The sequence below is a fragment of the Cebus imitator genome, unplaced genomic scaffold (genome assembly GCF_001604975.1).
Source record: "Cebus imitator isolate Cc_AM_T3 unplaced genomic scaffold, Cebus_imitator-1.0 Scaffold0, whole genome shotgun sequence".
NCBI classification, from domain to species: domain Eukaryota; kingdom Metazoa; phylum Chordata; class Mammalia; order Primates; family Cebidae; genus Cebus; species Cebus imitator.
In genome coordinates this window covers 20,351,493-20,371,122 of record NW_016107315.1, presented here as the reverse complement: position 1 = coordinate 20,371,122, position 19,630 = coordinate 20,351,493, and the positions used below count along the sequence as shown (strand labels likewise).

At 41.4% G+C, this 19,630-nt stretch overlaps 1 protein-coding gene and 1 non-coding gene across 6 annotated transcripts in view; one reads left to right on the top strand and one right to left on the bottom strand.

Annotated features, from left to right (window-relative positions):
- Positions 1-2,509: 2,509 nt before the first annotated feature.
- The window catches only part of SIAE (sialic acid acetylesterase), a 37,083-nt gene continuing 19,962 nt past the window's right edge, over positions 2,510-19,630 (bottom strand). For 4 of the 5 annotated variants that reach the window (XM_037736546.1, XM_037736542.1, XM_037736539.1 and 1 more), the window contains 6 exons: positions 15,770-15,947; positions 13,911-14,020; positions 13,206-13,339; positions 6,343-6,497; positions 5,200-5,395; positions 3,574-3,800 (listed from right to left, as the gene is read on the bottom strand). In XM_037736546.1, the coding sequence (XP_037592474.1) occupies positions 3,582-3,800; positions 5,200-5,395; positions 6,343-6,497; positions 13,206-13,339; positions 13,911-14,020; positions 15,770-15,947 (992 nt within the window). In that variant the 3' untranslated portion in view covers positions 3,574-3,581. Of the gene's footprint in view, positions 3,801-5,199; positions 5,396-6,342; positions 6,498-13,205; positions 13,340-13,910; positions 14,021-15,769; positions 15,948-19,630 lie in introns of all 5 variants that reach the window. The other variant, XM_017524104.1, reaches the window with a different exon arrangement.
- Positions 19,508-19,626, top strand: LOC119470458. Its single transcript, XR_005199371.1, has one exon. It is a non-coding gene; the product is annotated as a 5S ribosomal RNA (ribosomal RNA).

Sequence of the window (19,630 nt, the reverse complement as noted above, 5' to 3'; positions counted from 1 at the left end):
AGCCATGTAATAATATAACTCCGTGTTCTATGCAACGGGATTTTTGGACCCTGTTAATAGCATTAAGATAGAAGTTCCCTTTGTCACCTAACAACTCATCACTACTTGTGGGATGCCTTAGCTACTACTCATCACCAGGTTACCAAGGGCTATCTGGAAAGGGAGGAACAAAAGGACCCAGAGGTAGAAGAATAGGGAAGGAGTGGTGAGAACTGAATGGTTAATGCACTACCGTTTATAATTGCCAATTGAGGAAAAACACAAATGGGAGTGGTATTTTTATAGTAATAAATCTGACCAGCGGAGGGAGGGATCAGACAGCAGCATTTAGAGCACACCACACTGGCCACTGTAAACTCAGAAGCTAAGTTAACTGGTATTTTATGATTTTGAGTATAGTCTTCTTATAAGTTGTATACATTTTACAATGTAAAAGAAACTAATATATTTTGTATAATCGCAAATCAGGTGGGAAGGGGATTGCTTAAAATATTAATGTAGTGTTTTTCTTTTTTTCTCTGCATAAATTGAGAATACTGGCACTTAACACAGAAGTGATAGATGCTTTTTTCATATAACAAATATTTTCTCACTATTACAGCCTGAGTAATACCCATACTAAAAGAGCCTCATTTTAGAAAGACATTCAAAATTTTTGGAACGTATCACATAAAGAAACGTTGAAACTTTTTTCAACTACAGTGCATATGCAACTATAATGTATATGTATACCCATATACTTGTATGGATATATGTGTAAAATGTTTTTACTAAGGATTGATTTGAGAAACCTGAAAAACACTACCATAATATACTTAAACTACCTTTTCATCTATCAGATTATTTCATTTTATTTATTTATTTATTTAGAGACAGAGTCTCATTCTGTCACCAGGCTGGAGTGCAGTGGCACGATCTCAGCTCACTGCAAACTCTGACTCCCTGGTTCAAGCTATTCTCTGCCTCAGCCTCCCAAGTAACTGCGATTACAGGCACGTACTACCATGCCCAGCTAATTTTTGTATTTTTAGTAGAGACGGGGTTTCACCGTGTTGGTCAGGATGGTCTTGATCTCCCGACCTCATGATACAGCCACCTTGGCCTCCCAAAGTGCTGGGAATACAGGCATGAGCCACCGTGCCCAGCCAATGATTTTTTTTAATTTAACAACATCCAGTGTCAATGATGGTGAAGGAAAAAAGGACTACCGTGGTGAGAATGTAAGTTGTTTAATCCTTTGGGAGGGTTAAACTGTAGATATCAAAATTTTAAATACATATTCATTCCATTCAACGTTAAGGACCCTAAGAAATAATTGGACAAGTGTGGTATGATGATTGCATGTGATATTCATTATAGTATTATTTTAATAGTAGAAATTGTTAAAAATCTGTATGTCCATTAATAGGAAATTGGTTAAAGTATGAGGCTTCCCCAAATTGAAACACTCTAAATCTATATTCTGTTTACATAAGAAAATTATTTTGGTAAAGTAAGTCAAAAACACAGATTACAAAATAATATGTAGTATATAAAATTATATAACTCGAATGGTTCGGCAAAATACTGTTTCTCTGAATGATGAATTTCGGGGTGATTTTTACTTGCTTATACTTTAATGTCCAAATTTTCTACAGTGATTGTAAATTCCATTTTAAAACTAAAAAGTTCTTATATTTGGGGAAATACAGTGAATTCCCACATAATGTTTTAAATTATTCAGCCACTAAAAATAAATGTACATGACTTCATTAACATATTCAATACCTAAACCAAGTTTTTCACAGTATGTATTCTAAGTTCCTGCAGGTGAAAGAAACCTGGAGTTCTTGGCTACCTCTAGCTGCCTCCAAATTAGAACAGCCCATGAGGGTATGTGTATTGGGGGTGGAAGAATGGACAGGCAAATTGACGTTTTCATAGGCATCAATCTGTTACGAGGTTCATGGTTTCTATGGGACCAGATACATGAGAGGTCAAAGCATGCGCAATAGGAGCTAATTGAATGAATTGAATGCTAGGAAGTCCTCAGGGGAGCCAAAGTTCCTTGTAAAGATTTTTTGTTTCTTAACTAAATAAAATCTTGGCACTGACAAAAGCTATGCCTGCTGTTTGGAGCTGTACCAGAACCCCTTGGAACTCTACAAAGGGGTAGAACTAAAGCAAAAACCATCACTCACTCTACAAAGCGATTATAAATTTCCTTTTCAAATAGTAAAAAGTTCCTAAATTGGGGGAAATTTAGTGAATTCCTACATAAGGTTTTAAATTATTCAGCCACTAAAAATAAATTTACATATGACTTCCTTAATACATTCACTACCTAAACCGTATTTTTTATACTGTGTAAAATACATTATGTATGTAGAGTGAATGATACTTCTTGCTTTAGTTCTCATTTTTCACATTAAGCGGAGGAGAGCTACCCATAGATAGCATTCTTATTTCTTTTCACATGTTTCAAGGACAATTAGCAAGTTTTGGCTGGATATAAATATATACACATCACTAGTGATCATTCTTTTATTTCTAACTTCTAATAGGTAATATAATTTTCAAGTACCGTTAGCTGTTTTTAATCCATCAATAAACTGCATTAAGATTATTAATAATAAACACAAAAGGCCTCTCTCACATTTGTATCATCTGCATTATTTTTTTACATGCTTGTTATGCGGCTTTACTTTCAGCCTCACGCTTTTCTCCCAGATGGATTATCCTTAAACCTTGTACCTTTAAAGAGTCTGAGATTTATATTTAACTTGAATGACACATTTGCCTCTGTTGCCCCTGTGTTCATGTTTTCATAAACCAGAGTTTCTCAGCTCTCCTGTTTATGGCAGCCCAAGTGCCTTCCCTGGGTTACTACCACCTGGCCCTTGCTTTTCATTCCTTAGGGCAGTCCCTTAGCACCTCCCAAAGTCCCTGCATGTGTTTCTTATTTCTTAAACATTCATATTATCATTATTTAGATTGAAGGAAGAGAACTGGTTTTGGCTTGAAGAGAATACAAATAGATCTGTCTTATATTATCTGAAAGACTCTGATAGTAATAAAGTTTCACTGGAGAAAGACTTCAGTTCCACATAAGGAAAAACTTGGAAAGTTTTGAATGGAAAGTTCATACAGAGATTCAGTAACCACCTGTCAGAAATTTTGTAAAGAACATGTGAACACTAGCTGGCCTATGCGGCCTTTAACATCTCTTCCAATCCTAACATCCCACAACTCTGGATAAAAGGGGACAAAAGTATTAGACATTTCACTCCCATTAATATGAGGGAAGTGAATGACATTGAGGTCCAATTTGTCCGTAGTTCAGAATTTGTCCAAAACAGACCTTAGACTAAGGGACTAAAAGCAAGCATTTCAAGTTACCTACCAGCCTGGGCTCATCAGAATATAGAAACAGCCATGTGCTAGCTGGAAGCCATTCAATGAGGCTTTCTATTAATTTCCTTTAAAAGCAACAGTTATTAATGAAACTCCTAAATGCTAAAATCTAAAGAGTCCATCCTTATAGCTAAGCTCTGATCATATTGAAACGGTCATTTGGCAACATTGCTCTGATGACCAGGAACCTAGTCTGTGATGAAAGCAATGAAGGGAGGGGCTGGCAGGGCACTGCTGGGGTGATACAGGGGACACTGCTTATATTCACAAGGCCATGTGGTCCAGGCATAGCGGAGAGCAACCACAGTGCCATGACAAGAATTGATTGTCAGGGTCAGGGTCTGGGTGGAGAAGGTGTTCATGGAAGCTGGAAGCCACTTGCATTGATGGTCACTGCAGCAGGAGATCTAACAAGAGAGCCATAAAATAGGAATGATCAGAAAGGTGATCTAAGGAATGCTCAGAAGGGTGTTCTAAGAAACCAGGTGCTGCTCTTTCAGACAACTGATGGGAGGAAGGAGCCGCTCTTCACCAAGGACGTATTCCTACAGTAACCAGAACAAACCTGAGTCCACTTTGGATTTAGTCAGCAGTCACAGATTGATAATAGATTTCCATGTGGTTAAATAAATAAAAAATAAAACATTTGCTGAGGGAGACAAGGAAGCATGATCACATGAGGCATTTAGGGAAGGGCTCCCCTGAACATTCCTTGGGTGATCCCTTCTGCTAAACAGCAAGGCAGGTGGGAATTTAAGTTAACAGCGCGGCTCAGCTGCTGCTGTTTCTCTCTGGTACTCCCAAGGAGCTGCAGAATGAAGAAGGGGCACAAAGGAACTCTAGATACAAAGACTTTCTCAAGCCAGAAGGCAATCTGGAAGAGGGAATACAAATTATCTAGAACCCAAAGGTTAAATTCTGTCCTGGACCAGATGATGGGCAGACCACCAGCAACTGACTAAAGAGGAGAGCTCAGAATGCAGACTTCTCTAAATTCACCTAGAGCCCAGTGTGGAAAGAAGCTAAGTGGGATAAGTGCAAACCAAGCATCTGAGGCAGGTGGATACTGTAGTTAGAATTCCAGAAACAACAGCCCTAAACTGTGTAGTTAAAGTTTGCCTTTAATGTTCTTTTCTATCCTCCAATGCATTCTTTTCACACACCCCTTTCCAGCCTAAGACCTCATGATTCCCAGAGTCACTCATTTAAATATTCCATGTAGGAATGCCTCCACGCCCCACCCTCAACAATAGAAGACTCCTGAATAACCTCCTTCATCAGCGGCCCCAATTCTACAGCAGAATGACCCCTGCTAGGTATTAAAAGGAGTCTCATTATATTAAATCACACGAAGTTACAAATCACTAAGAATAAGTCTCTCAAAGGAGAACCTAAACTCAGAGAATGTCAGAATTTAGGATAGCATAACAAAAAAATACACCTGAGGATGAGGTAAATATTCTGGAGCAAGGATCTTTCAGTAGGTAACCTACCAATAAAGCTGTAGGTCCAGCCCTGAGCAACGATAGTTGCTCTGGGAGAAAAAATTTGAAAGGAAATAATATGGAAATAATATGGAAATAATAAGGAAATAATATGGACTTGTCTTCCCTTCCTTGATTGTTCTATCAAAACTGCCTCTAATCTAATGAATTAACAGCTGTTTATGTGTGGCTCTGAGATGAGCTCAGCCCCCAACCAACCAAGACCCGCCACATCGTAATGTTATAATGAAAGAGATGGCCTCAGCATGGAGGAAATCCTGACTCCACCACAAGATGAACCCGTTTTTTCTGTTGTTCTCACCTCAAATATCTTGTTGTCCCTTTTCTGCACCTGGATTTCCTGGTAATATGTGACATTGAGCAGCCCCTTGTGAGCCAAGCGTTCTATCTTCTCAGGCAGTGGTCCTTGAAAGGGCAAATTCTTCTCACCATAAGCCACAGCCCGGGCTCCCAAGTGCAGCCGATAGGCCACAGTCTGTTTATCTCGAGGGTGGATGCTACAGGATAAGGAAAAAGTAGAGAACTTTGGGTTTAAGCTCAACAATAACCACATATTTTTTTTAAAGGGGGATTATACCAAGCACCCTTTATGAAAGTAAGAATGAAGTTGACTGACCTCCCTGATCAGTGTCTAGTCAGCTTAAGAGAAATGGTGAATGGTAACCATAGATGGGGCTCTGGGTCTTCTATGGGTTGGAAACCTTGAAACAACAGATGGCTTGGAAGGAAGGAATAAAAAGAGGGATGGGAGGAGGGAAGGAGACAGAGGAAGGAAAGATACTGGAACTAACCTAGGAGAGCTAACTCATAAGACTGTTCCAAACCACTAAAAGGTTTCTTCTGAATCCTCTGTTCATTATTTGGTCCCCTAGAGCTTTTATTCATTTATTCAATGAATCAGTCAAGTTCCTCCTACAATCCAGACGTTGTATGTTGGACTTCTCTCACATCCTACAGTTAGTGTGTGCTATTCACGGGGGCTGATCACAGGTATTCCAGTATTCCTCCTCTGAGGCTAGAGGAATGCTGGAATCCCATTTCCTGCTGTCACTGAAGTTAACCGTGGCCTTGTGACTTGGTTTGGCCAGTGTAATGTGAGCAGAAATGACTTGTGTGGAAGCACTGAATTGCCAGAATGAGACTTTAAGATGACTGTGGAAGCACAGGTCAACTTGCCGCCTCTATTGCTCTGGGTCTGTGAATGATTACAATGAGCAAAGTCTCTGTTGACCTTCTTTTAACGTAGAGTGTGAGCAAGAAATAAATTTTTGTTGCATCAAAGAACTGAGATGTTGAGGGTGTTTGTTGTTGTTACTGCGGCACATCCCAGCAGACGTGATTCTAAGTGCCAATTCTAAGTCTAATTTGCCCCTCACAGGTGAACATCAGTGAAAGACTACAAAGTACATACACTGTTCATGCAAAGCCCAAGAAGCAATCATACCTGCCAAAAGGCGACTCTCTATCACAGAGATCCATAGCTACGGCCATGAAAGTATTGGGCATCTTTAGGTTGGGGACATAGCCGAAGTCTGCTGTTTGATGCCAACGGATCTGGGGAAAACCATCTGAGCGTATCTTAGACAAATATGAAGATAACTAGAAAGCAGAGACATTGTTAATTTTATTGCATCTGATTCCCACACTGGAGTTTTTTCACTGGCGGACTCTGCTTCTGCTTCTCTCATTGCATTCAAATGCTCATTCAACAAGTATTTACTAAGCTTCTTATCGCTGTGGCAGTGTCTTTCCAAAGACAGCTGCAGCAGTCCCTCTAATCCCATGTGCCCTCTTGGAATGCAACTTTGCCACACCTCTCATCAAGCAGCGGGGTCTGTTTCTCTTCTCTTTGAATCTGGGATTTGTTCCGACCCACAGAATACAAGAGAAATGATGTTATACAGTTACTGAGTCTTGGCCTTATGACGCCTTTACTTCTGATTTCATTCTCTTTAAACCCTGAGCTGGTCATGCTGCCCAGCTACTGCTGGAGAGATTATGCAAAGAGAGGGTCCTTAGAAAGAGAGGCTCTAGTGTTCCAGGAATCCCAGATAAGAGACCAGTCATGTGGATTTCTAGATCCTCCAGTTCAAATTGCAGCCACATAAGCAAGCCCAGCTGGCATCACGTAAGGCAGAGATGAGCTATCCCAGGTGAGCCCTACATGCTCAACCCAAGGACTCATGAGTAAAAACTATGGCTGATGGTTTAAGCCACTAAGTTTTGGGGTAGCTTGTTACAAAGCAATAGATAACTGATACATCTGTATACAACACGCTAGGCACTGTAGGGAAGCAGAGAAGAATTTGCCCTTGATCATGTGCCAAATTGCATTGAAGACCCCAATTCTTCACTCCTTCCTATATCCACAACCCTCTTGCCATGTGGCTTTGCAGTTCCCCGTGCTATCAAGACAAGTATGTTTCCCAACCACTTGATTCTCAGCTCAGCCATGTGGTTTGCTTTAACCAATAGACAGAAGCAGAAATGATGATGTGTCACTTCCTAGCCTAGGCCTCAAGAGACCCCACATGGCTTCACTTGCTCATTTGCACTGCTGCTATTGCCACAAGAAGGACGAAGCTAACCTGGGCTAGCCTGATGCTCCCTGGAGAAAGACAAGAGATACGGAATAGAGCTGCTGTGTCTAATCCACTCCAGCAGCCCAGACTGGAGCAGAGCTTCCCCACTGACCCACAGAGGTCTGAGAGAGCCCAAAGATCTGCAGCTTAGCCAAATCCCCCAAACCCCAGCTCCCTAGACAAGGGCTACCTATATAAGAAAGGCTATTTTAGGCCAGGGGGTTTTGAGGTAGTTTGTTACATAGCAGTAGCTAACTGGTACAAGTACTTTACAGCTTTTTTGCAGACAGACCTACACATAAGAAATAAACATAAGGGTTTAATGAGTTTATGGTTCATAAACCTATAAAATAGTATGGATTAAATGCTAAATCAGTGTGGCACAGATGGCAAGTACTAAACATTTAGAACAGGCAAATATTATTATAGGAAAACGTGGCCTTAGAATTCATAAAAAAAATTAAATGGGCACCAAAAATATGAGAAATCACTACCGGCAGTACTGCTCCCACTTCGCATGTTAGGACCATGTAAGATGCAAAGGTGGGAAAGAGAATGGTCGTTCTGAGAGAAGGGCAATCCAGCTGGACTGGGGGATTTGTGAAGGAAAGGCAAACTTGGAAAGACAGTAAGGCAAGTGTTTGTATAGTTGATACTTTTGTATTAAGCAATAAAGAACTGTAGAGGTGATAGCTGCACAACATGGTGAATGTGCTAAAATGCTTCTCAACTCAACTGAACTGAACTGAGCACTTTTAAGTGGTCAATTGTACGTTACATGAATTTCAACTCAATTAAGTAATTAACAGAGCCACTGAAACTATTGACATGATCAAAGGACCATTTCAAAAGATTGCTCTAACAATCATACAAACGACTGTGGCAAGAAAATTAATAACAATAAAGGACTTAACGCACAGAGACTGATTAGTTAAGTAGCTATTATTATATTCTAGACACAAAACAACAAAGGTCTAATCTACAAAGATAGTAGTGGAATGAGATGATGAGACATAAGACCAACCGGCAGAACCGGGCAACCAGCTGGATATGGGACAAGAAGAGAAAGGCTAAAATCCATCATTCAGAAGCCACGGCATCTGAATTAACTGTATGGCGTCTCAGGCATCCAAGTAGCACCAGAATATTTGAGGAATAATATTGTTCCAGAAGGAACCTGTGAAGGATCCACAGCTCATGTAATATCAGTCCGCTCATTTATTTATTCATGCTTTTAACAAATATTTACTGAACATCAAGTCTGTGTCATGCACTAATATTGGCATAGGAGATAGTGAACAAAACACAAAAATTCCTTCCCATTTTTATATTCTAGTGGGGAGAGATAACCAATAACAAAACAGATCTGTAAACTACATATCCTATGAGAAAGTGGTAAGTGTGCTGGAGGAAAATATAATGGGGGAAGAGGAGAGAGTGTCAGAGTTGAATAAAGACTAGAAGGAGATGTACGAAGAAGCTATGAGGATATCTGCGTATGTTAGGCAGATGACCCACAGTGACCCACATTCTTATACAATACTCTCCTCTTTTTAAGTTGCTAACTATGCATTCATTTCTTACTCAGCAACAGAAAACTAAAACAACAGAAAAAGAACTTCCCAGGCAGAATGGAAAAGAAAATAGCAGGCCCTAGGAGGGGAGTATGCCTAGTGCGCTTAAAGAAAAGTAGGGCAGCCAGTGTGGCTGGAGCAGCGTCTGCAAGGCAGAGAGAATTAGGAGGTGAGGTCGGCGGGTAAGGCAGGCAGGGGCCACATCATGTATGGCCTTGTTGACCTCAGCACACGAGGACCCACTGGAGCCTTCTGATGTGACTTACACTTCAAAGGATCACTTTGATATACTGAGAATATCCTAAAGAGGGAGAAGAAAAGGTAGAAGCAGGAAGAAGTCCAGTTAGAAGGCAATAATTCAAGGGAGAGATGATGGTGGCATAGACTAGCGTAGGAGGGGTAAAGGTAGTGAGAAGTGGTCAGATTCTGAATGCAGAGCGAGCTAACAGGATTTGTTTTCATCTAAACAGAAAGTTGATATACTCCTACTCCTGCAAAACACAGAGGCTCCCAGAAAAAATTCTTTACTATTACTATGATACATGCAGTCCAGCTATTTCTTCCTTCCTTCCTTTTCTGATGTTTACATCACCCTGTCCTTTGATTTAGATAGCATTTTATTCTTAGCCCCAGTTCCAGCCAATGAGAGACATCAACCTGTTATCTCTCTTTTACAAGCGATGATCTTACTGTAAGTCAAACCACAAACTGGGAAGCAGTCTGGGCCAGCAACAACAGTTTTTTGACTCCGTTTCAAAATGTCTGACCCCCTCAAAGGACTGCATTTTACACAGACTGTTCCACCAGCCTGTTACTCACACAGCCCAGAAAATACCTGACATCATCCCTAGAAATGTGGCCAAATGCAACTTTGAATCAAGGATATTTTCTGCTCTCTGAGTTGCTCCAGAAAGATGAGAAAATCATCAGGAGAACACAGCGAGGTTGCAATAGTAACAGAAAGGAGCCTTGGATATGATATGGAACTAATAGGATATTTCCAATTCTCTTATTAAAATTCTCTTAGGCAAATCAGCTTTAACATAGGAAATGCAAAAAGATGCTTCTGGAGTTTCACAGTGGAATCTCATGAAGACTAGAAGATGGAAATAAAAAGATCTAGTAAGTCACCCTACTTCTTCCACACAACACCCAGAAGACAAAGTAGAACCATGTACACCAGCCACGCTCATAATGAAGATCACAGCAACAAAGCCATGGGAAAGAGCCTCTGGTAAAAACCAGCCTGAAGCTCAACAGGGAGCAAGCTAATAACAGCCTCTCAAGCCAAAGGAATTTTCTCAAAATGGCAGTTTGCTGAGAATCCTTGCAGCAATTTGCTCTATTTCATTAACTGCACTACTATATACTCGCCACATGGAGGCATCAGCGTACTCCACACCCAAATGAAATTCCTGTTTTCCTAATCTGAGATAGAGTGGGGCGCTAATCCCTCTCCCACAGTGGCTGGTAGAAATACTGCAGCTAATAAAGGCATAGACCAGCCAAAGAATATAAAGCTGGCCATGCTCAGAGGATTTCACAAATAACATGCTGCAGTTTGTGGTCTGTTCAACTGTTTCCAAATCCCTTTTTAAAAAGCACACTCCTTGGGACTCCAGCCCCTAGCCTCCTGCTCCTTCTCTCCCAGGCTCCAGGTGGTCGCTCTAATAATAACTCAGATACACGTGTCTAGCCCTGGTCTCCCCACAGAGCTCATTCCTCCATCTCTAGCTGTACTCTAGTCACTGTAACCATCATTTCAAACTCAGCACTTCTATGAAGCCAGTTCCTCTTTCCTTACAGACCAACTATCCCTCCAGATTTTCTGATTTCTCTCATCAATAATATTCAACACTAACATTATCTGGCATGTTCTGGGATTTACATGGATTAACTCATTCAATATTTAAAATAACAAAGAGGTCCAATATCATGTTCAAAATCACATAGCTCAAGAAGTGTCAGAGCTAGCATCTGAATGCAGTTAGTCTCGCTCCGATTCAGTCTGGACCATTATGTTGTCATGTTGGGTGCTTCCCTTTGGAGGGATATGTTTGTATTTCCAGTCTCCCACAAGTAACCAGAATGTCTGCACTGGTGATAAGAAAGTTAACGCCTGGAGCTTAAAGGACGTCCACTAAACTGTAAGGCATAAGTACAAGGACCAGGTCTCTCCGTTGCTGTATTTCTAGCACCTCAGGAGATTCACAGCATATAATAAGCATTCAACACATACTTTTGATGTGAGTTGACTAAAGTCATATTCCAATCACCATGTGCACAGGCCAAGAGAGGAAAAAAGTACTTCCAAAGCCCAAGTGTAGTTTCCACGAACAGTGATGCAGAACTGGTGACAGGAGCTGCTACTTTGAAAATAATGAGAATCATCTTATTTCAAAGTCAAAACAAATGCAGGAAAGAAGAAAATAATCATAAAGACATTTTAAGTGAAAAGAAGGTCTATACAAATGTAAAAAAAAAAGGTGCCGTGAAATAGGACAAGGTAGAGGAGATGGGATGATGGTAAGAAGAAGGCATCTGTGGGGCATGCGGAGGCAGGTCTCTGCAACTACGTACGTCCCATTTACACAGTAAAGCCTCTCTTGTCATGTTGTAAGATAGGCATTGTTTTTATATCACCTTACTTGATTTCCTACGTTCTAGAAAAACCTGAACTACCACCCTGCTAAAAAGTGTAGGTCATGTGAACAGATGGAGGCTAGGCAATTATGAACTTGGTCAAATATTTATTCCTTTTACGCAAGGCTGAAAGCAGAATCTTTCTGACTAGTTATCTCTAATTAAATGTATGGTTTCAGATGGACACAGGGAAGGGAACATCACACAGCAGGGCCTGTCGGAGGGTGAGGGGCTAGGGGAGGGATAGCAGGGGGTTGGGGGATAGGGGAGGGATAGCGTTAGGAGAAATACCTAATGTAGATGGTGGGGTGATGGATGCAGCACACCACCATGGCACGTGTATACCTATGTAACAAACCTGAACGCTCTGCACATGTACCCCAGAAGCATAATAATAATAATAATAGTAAATAAAATAAAATAAATGTATAGTTTCTCTTGCTATCTTCTTTCATTCACGTGCTAAGCTGCTATTTAATGAGTGCCAACCAGCTACATACCTACCAGGGATATAAGTGTGACCCAGGAAAATATAGTCACGTAGGAAACCTCATGCAAATAAAAAGGGGAAGTAGAGAGAAAGGAAGCATCTAACGCAGACTCTGGATAGTCACAGAAGGCTTCCTAAATAATACGTAGGCTGAAACTTAAAGGTGATTAGAGTTAACTAGGAGAGTATGTGCAATGGCCTGGGAGTGAGGGAGCATGGTGCATTCCAGGGAGTGGACATCAAGTTGGGAAGGGGGTGGGAAAGTGGACATTCTTACAGACACTTGCTAAGAGTATAAGTTTATACAAATTCATGAATTTCTACAGAGAAATTTGGGAACGTGTTCAAAGCCTTATAAAGGTATACCTTTTGACCTAGGAATTTCATTTCTCGGAATTTACCTTAGGGAAATAATCAAGCATATATGCAATGATTTAGCAACAAGGAAAATAAACATACCAAAGCTTATTAAAGCAAACTTGTAAAACAACATAAATGCCCATCTATAGAGAGCTAGTCAAATAAACTACAATATAAACATGTTTCAGACTCTGCAATCATTACAAACTGCATTGAAAATTAATATTTATTGACATGAAAAAAACGTTTACTACTTATCTCTAATTGAGATTCTACTTTAAGAGAAAATGCAAAATACGGTAAAGATCTATTTCAAAAATGAATGAGCTTATTTCTGGATTGTAAAATTATCAATGTTTTTGCTTCTTTTTTGCTTATCTTTTTAATATTTCCTCAATGAAACTGTAATGCTTTTTTAATAATATTAGTTACTTATCAACATTTTTTGAAGATTTAATTGTCTTATCAGTGAACTGAGATGAAGTACGTCTTACATTCAGTTCCTGATCAGTACATTATGAGGACAAAAAAAAAACAGAATATGAACTCAGGAAAAACGTCTAAATAGCACATCCCCATACCAATCCCCATAAGCCTCTTCTTCTCATCACAGGAACATGTACTAACATAGTCAGAGAAACCTTTGCCCACATCGTACCTGGACAAATCCAAATGGAAAGTACTGCTCCGTCTGCCCCTGGGAACCACGGTGGAAGGTCTGGCGCCAGTCTTCAATGAGTGCAGGGAATGTGCAATTGTACAGATCCATGTTATAATTTATATTGGATTCCCCTAAAAACAGTCCAAATTGTAAGTGGAGTTTGGAGCAGACTGCAAATGGCCACACATTACTCTCCTCCCTCTACCCATGCCCTGAATTAGTGGTCTTCCCATGGTCTCTCTAGACTGGCCCTGTGACTTGTTCTGACCAATGAGGCATCGGCAAATGTGGTACAAGCAGAGGCTTGAAAAGCACTTCAGGTTTGGGCTCTGCCCTCTCCTGATGACCCTGGAACCCTGAGACTATTATATAAATAATAAATGAGTCTACACTGGCTTGCTGTAGGATAAGAGGCCACCTCAGAACCATGTTATAACAGTCCCCAGACAACACATGGGAGGCAGAGACCATCCCAGGTCATCCAGCCACGAGACAACCTGCCAGGTGGCCAAAGACACATAAGAGGTCCCGGCAGGAATTAGCTGAAGCAGCCCAGACAGGAAAACTACCCTGCTAACCCACAGAACAGTGAGCTGAATAAAATTATAAAGTTATTGTTGCTTTAAGCCAGAAAGTTCTAGTGTGCTGTTATACAGCAAACACTATCTGATACAATGGAGAAAGAGTACACTGAACACTTACCCTGGTACCATACCACCCCTTTCAGAGTCATACTGCACAGTGGATGGATCATGGCATTCCAGAGAACAGAGTGCTTCGCAGGACCAGTTACCGTATCAGATGGGACTGATCTGAAATCATACCATGCACAAGTGTGACCAAAGAGCCAGTAATTGATCGCATAAGGGTCCCTAATTGGGCATCTATCCACTTTCACTTGTGGCAAACTTCTGACAAAAGCAACACAGAATTAAAATTGAATTGAGGCTGGGCACAGTGACTCACATCTGTAACCCCAGCACTTTGGGAGGCTGAGGCAGGGGGTGGATCATGAGGTAAGGAGTTCAAGACCAGCCTGACCAATACAGTGAAACCCCATCTCTACTAAAAATACAAAAAATTTAGCCAGGTGTGGTGGTGCACACCTGTAATCCAAGCTACTCAGGAGACTGAGGCAGGAGAATCTCTTGAACCAGGGAGGTGGAGGTTGCAGTGAGCCGAGATCATGCCACCGTACTCCGGCCTGGGGAAAAGAGCTAGTCTCAGTCTCAAAAAAAAAAAAAAAAAATTGAATTGAAACTCTTTCACTTGAAAACATGTGAATAGTCTCTGAATTTTACCTCCAGGTTATTCCCAAAATAAGTGTATCAGTCAGCTTTTCATGAGTCCAGAGTGGGTCATCCCAGTTTCCAGATAAGGTAATTAAAGTCACAGGGAAGGAGTGCTTTACTGTTGAGTATCTCACACGGGCAATACATTTATTTAACTTTTATTAAATAAACCTTTATTTAATGGACAGACATTTAGGTTGTTTTAAACTTTTTGCTTTTATAAGCAATGCCAGGATTATCTTCCTCATAGCTAAGTCATTGCATACATGCTTAACTATATCTATAAGATAAATTCCCAGAAATGAAACTGCTGTGTCAAAGGGCATTTTTTTTTAAGACTCTGAACACGTTCTCAAATTTCTCTGTAGATTATTTATATGAATTTATCCTGTAGCTGCTGCGTGTGAGAAGCCCACTTCCCCACACCCTCAGTATTATCCCTTCCATCCCCAGAGATCTGGTCTAACATTCCCTCCTACTCTACTGCAGGCCATTCTCCCTGTTCCAAAGTTGAACATCTTCACTCCCCCACAGGCAAGCTTGTACCCAAACTATACCAAGAGCTCGAGCCCATCCTCTTCCCACAGGCATTCCCAGTGTGAATGAGACATGGTCCATGAAAGCAGGTCACATACTGCTCATCTCTACATTGATGTTAGTATCAGGATTTATATTAACTAGCCCTTCCTCTCCCACATATTCTTCCTGATCCAGCCTTTCCTAAGTGGGTGTTCATAGTCAGTATGCCCATACATTTCTCTGAGTACGTGTTTATAGCATTTGTTCTTCCTGTTGGCCTGTTTATTTTTCTAGGCAATACAGCACAATGGTTAGGTACACAGACATTGAAGCCAGACTTGCCACTTACTAGTCATGCCCATGAACGAGTTACTAAATCTCTCTGAAACTTAGTGTCTTCATCCACAGTCTTTAATAGTATCTATACTTCAATATATCAATATATAATATATATTCATTATATTAATAATATATATAAAGTGCTTAGCACAGTGTCTGCCATATAAAAAGCTTTCAGTAACTACTAGTTATTACTATTATCAGGGAAAAAGATAATTTTTTTACATGTTCTCAAATGATTGTGGTGGCATGACATGAAAATAATGCTTTCCCTGTGCTTGAATAAATCACATACATTCAACACGTACTAGGACATTCAACATATACTTAACTCCCCACAGAGAAACATGAACCTCTCTCTTACATAATTCCCTGGTAGGCTCTTTCTCAGACTGGAGAATGCTGTCTTACCCTTGTTTAGGGACCCCACAGGCTTTCAGTGACCGTCCAGATGACCAGGCTTCAATGGGTGTCCCGCCCCAGCTGGAGGAGATCAGACCGATGGGATACTGCAGAGTGTCATACAGGTGACGCCCAAAGAGCCAGCACACTGCTGACATGTACGTGAAATTTCCATGGCCTAAGTTTTCTGTTCAGAGAAACGGTAAAAAAACAAACAAACAAACAAACAAAAAAATGAGTCAGGTGTGGTGGCACATGCCTGTAATCCAAGCTACTCAGGAGGCTGAGGCAGGAGAATCGCTTGAACCCAGGAGGTGGAGGTTGCAGTGAGCTGAGATTGTGCCACTGCACTCCGGCCTGGGGAAAAGAGTGAGACTCCGTCTCAAAAAAAAAAAAGGTGGACGGATACAAACTGCAGCTGCTAGGTGGGTCTAGGTGAGAAGGGTGAGCCGAGGTCATTCTTCTGTTCTTTTCTAAGACTTTTAAAAGTAGGATAAGATTGAGAAGCACAGAGAAGATACAGCATCAAGACCAATATGCCCGTCTGGACACTATCATCTCTTCGAAACCTTCCCTAAGGAGAATCTTTTCCAAGGGAGAAAACCACAATCTTAGCGATAGCTCCCTTTTAACTGTCTTCATGTTTTTTCAGTTGCTCAAAATGCTTGTTCTCATAACAAGGAAAGAGCACTCTCTGCCTGGGAGAGAGGCAGATATGATAGCGATTTTGCTCTCAGCCTGAGTATAAATAATTCACTTACATAACATGAAAGTTAAAGCTCTCTGGCTAGGCAATAGGCTTCCCTGTGCTTCCCATCACTTACAGACTCTGCAGACTCTCGGATAATCAATTATCTCCCTCAAATAGGTGAGAGGTGGGAAGGCCATCAGGTCCCCATGCTACTCACTCTCTTCTATGTCTCCCCTCTTACTCAGCCACTCGTTCCCACTTAGCTCTGTGGAAGGGAAAAAGCAAGCAGGGGGCAACTTAAGAAGAAATGTGTATTTTTTTTTCTGGGTGGCTTTATACACAATTTTATAGCTATGGTAAAGAGGGTGGGCAGGGTGGCTCACACCTGTAATCCCAGCACTTTGGGAGGATGAGGCGGGTGGATCATCAGGAGTCAGGAGTTCGAGACCAGCCTGGCCAACGTGGTGAAACCCTGTCTCTACTAAAAATACAAAAATTAGCTAGGCATGGTGGTAGGCACCTGTAATCTCAGCTACTCAGGAGGCTGAGGCAGGAGGTGGAGGTCTCAGCGAGCCAAGATTGTGCCACTGTACTCCAGCCTGGGCAGCAAGAGCAAAACTCGGTCTCAAAAAATAAATAAATAAATAATAAAATAAAAATCAAAAAATAAAAGTAAATAACTATGGTAAAGAAAACATGAACAGATAAGTAATGGAAAATTTGGCCCAAAAAGAAAGGCAACGGAAGCCAAAACTAGTGTTTAAATTCTCAGCACAGTGTAACTCATTCGTCCAATTACACTGCCCAGTAACCAACAGAAGCAAGAGTGGGCAATTTCATGTTAGAGGAAAGCTGGTGAAGAGGGGAACATGCATATATACACAAGGATGGAAGCAGTTCAGCCCAAGGTTTATTAATAAAGACGGACTATGGCTAAGTCACTGGCACTCCAATACTTGATAGAATAAGACAAGTATTTAGTTGAATAAAATATATGGCAAAAGATGGTAAGTGCCTCAAGAGGTACAAACAAGTATTAAAAAGTTTTAACACCAAGAAAGAATATCAAATGAGAGGCAGATCCTAAAAGTTCTGCTAAAGACTGACCTCCCCACCCCACACTGTGCTTCCACAATACTCTGAGCATTGCTCCATCACTAGACTTTGCAATCACCCTCTGTTTAGTGTTTCCCTTAGCCCACTACACTATTAGCAGGGACTTCACCTGATTCACATCTGTATCCCCAGTGTCCAGGACACAATGGACAGTCAGTGTTTGCTGACTGGTGGAGAGTGGCTGTGCCTATCTGGTATAAAGTTGGTTTCACTGGCAGTAGATAGAGGGGAGTGGTAAACAGGAAGGAAGAGAAGAGCTGGGGAAGCCTTAAACCACCAACAGGAGTTTAATAAACAGAGCTGGCACCTTAGGCAGAAGAAAAAATACATAAAAAGGCACACAGAATAGGAAATGCTCTGAAAGTATTTGGCTGGAGCAGACATTACAAAAGAGAACAGTGGAAGATAAGACTGGAGGGGAGGTTGGAGCCACATCTTGGAGTAAAGAAAATGGAAAGCCACTTGGAAATGCTTGAGAATGAGAATGTGGATGGTAGGCAAAACAACAGACCCAAAAGACATCCACACACTCATCCCTGGAACCTATGGATGTGTTATCTCACATGGCTAAAGGTACTGTGTAGATGTGATAAAGATTAAAAACCTGAGATGTGGAGAGTGTCCTGGATTATCCAGGTGGATCCAATCTAATTACAACAGCCCTTAAAATCAGAAAACCTTTCCCAGAAGCAGTGATGTGATGACAGAAGAGGTGGGAGGCCTGGCACGGTGGCTCACGCCTACCATCCCAGCACTTTGGGAGTCTTAGGCAGGCAGATCACTTGAGGCCAGGAGTTCAAGACCATCCTGGCCAACATGGTGAAACCCTGTCTCTACTAAAAATACAAATATTAGCTGGGCGCAATGGCATGCACCTATAATCCCAGCTACTTGGGAGGCTGAGGCAGAAGAATCACCCGGGAGGTGATTGAACTCGGGAGGTGGAGGTTGCAGTGAACCAAGATCATGCCACTGCACTCCAGCCTGGGTGACAGAGTGAGATTCCGTCTCAAAAAAAAAAAAAAAAAGGAAGAAGAGACAAGAGAGAATCTCAGTGTGGGAGAGATGGATCCTCTGTGCCCTTCCTAGATGTCTGCCTTGCCTCTCCTCTTTCAGGCTGCTACTGAAATGTCACCTTTCTCAGTTGGGACTTCCCTGGCTACTCTAAATTGCAAACCACTCTTCCATCCCAGCATCAACACTCCCTATTGCCTCCCTTCCCTGATATATTTGATTTATTTATTTTTGTCGCATTAGTACATATCACCCATTAACCTATCCTGTGATATCCACATTTATTCATTCCATTTCTGATTTCACAAAGTGAAAACAAATTCAGATAGCAAGGCATAATGCATTATCCAAATTTGATTGTGTCCTGAGTTTTGGATACCATGTAGTAAGAATTCATAGAGCAAAGGATTCGCCCAAAAATGTACCTGAATCCATTCAGTTCCTGAGCTCTTTTATAGGGAGAGTTCAGATAGCGTGAAACTGGATAGCATCAGATACTTTGCCATAATTTACTAATTTTATGATTCACTTTCAGTATTTCCTCACACTAGACTGTAAGCTCCATGAGGTCATGCATTCTTGCCTGTTTTACTCACTACTATATACCAAGCACTTGGAATAGTGCCGAGCACACAGCAGGCATTCAAATATTTGTTAAGTGAATTAATACTTGAAAATGTTGGAGCATCTGAGCACCAAGGAAAGCATGCATAGGGAAAAAAGAAAAAGTCCAGGGAGAACACAGGGGTCACATCTGAAAGAAGGGAATGAAGAAGCAAAGAAAAAGGGACAGAGAAGCCAGAGGAGGAGAACTAGGAAAGGAAAGCACCAGGCAAGCGAGGAGGAACATGTGGTTTCTAAAGGGGGTGGTCCACAGTGCCGAATGCGGCAGAGGTCTCCAGGTTTATCATTAGAAGAACAGTAGGGTCTATGGCCATACCACCCTGAACGCACCCGGTCTCATCTGATCTTGGAAGCTAAGCAGGGCCGGGCCTGGTTGGTACTTGGATGGGAGACTGCCTGGGAATACCAGGTGCTGTAGGCTTTTT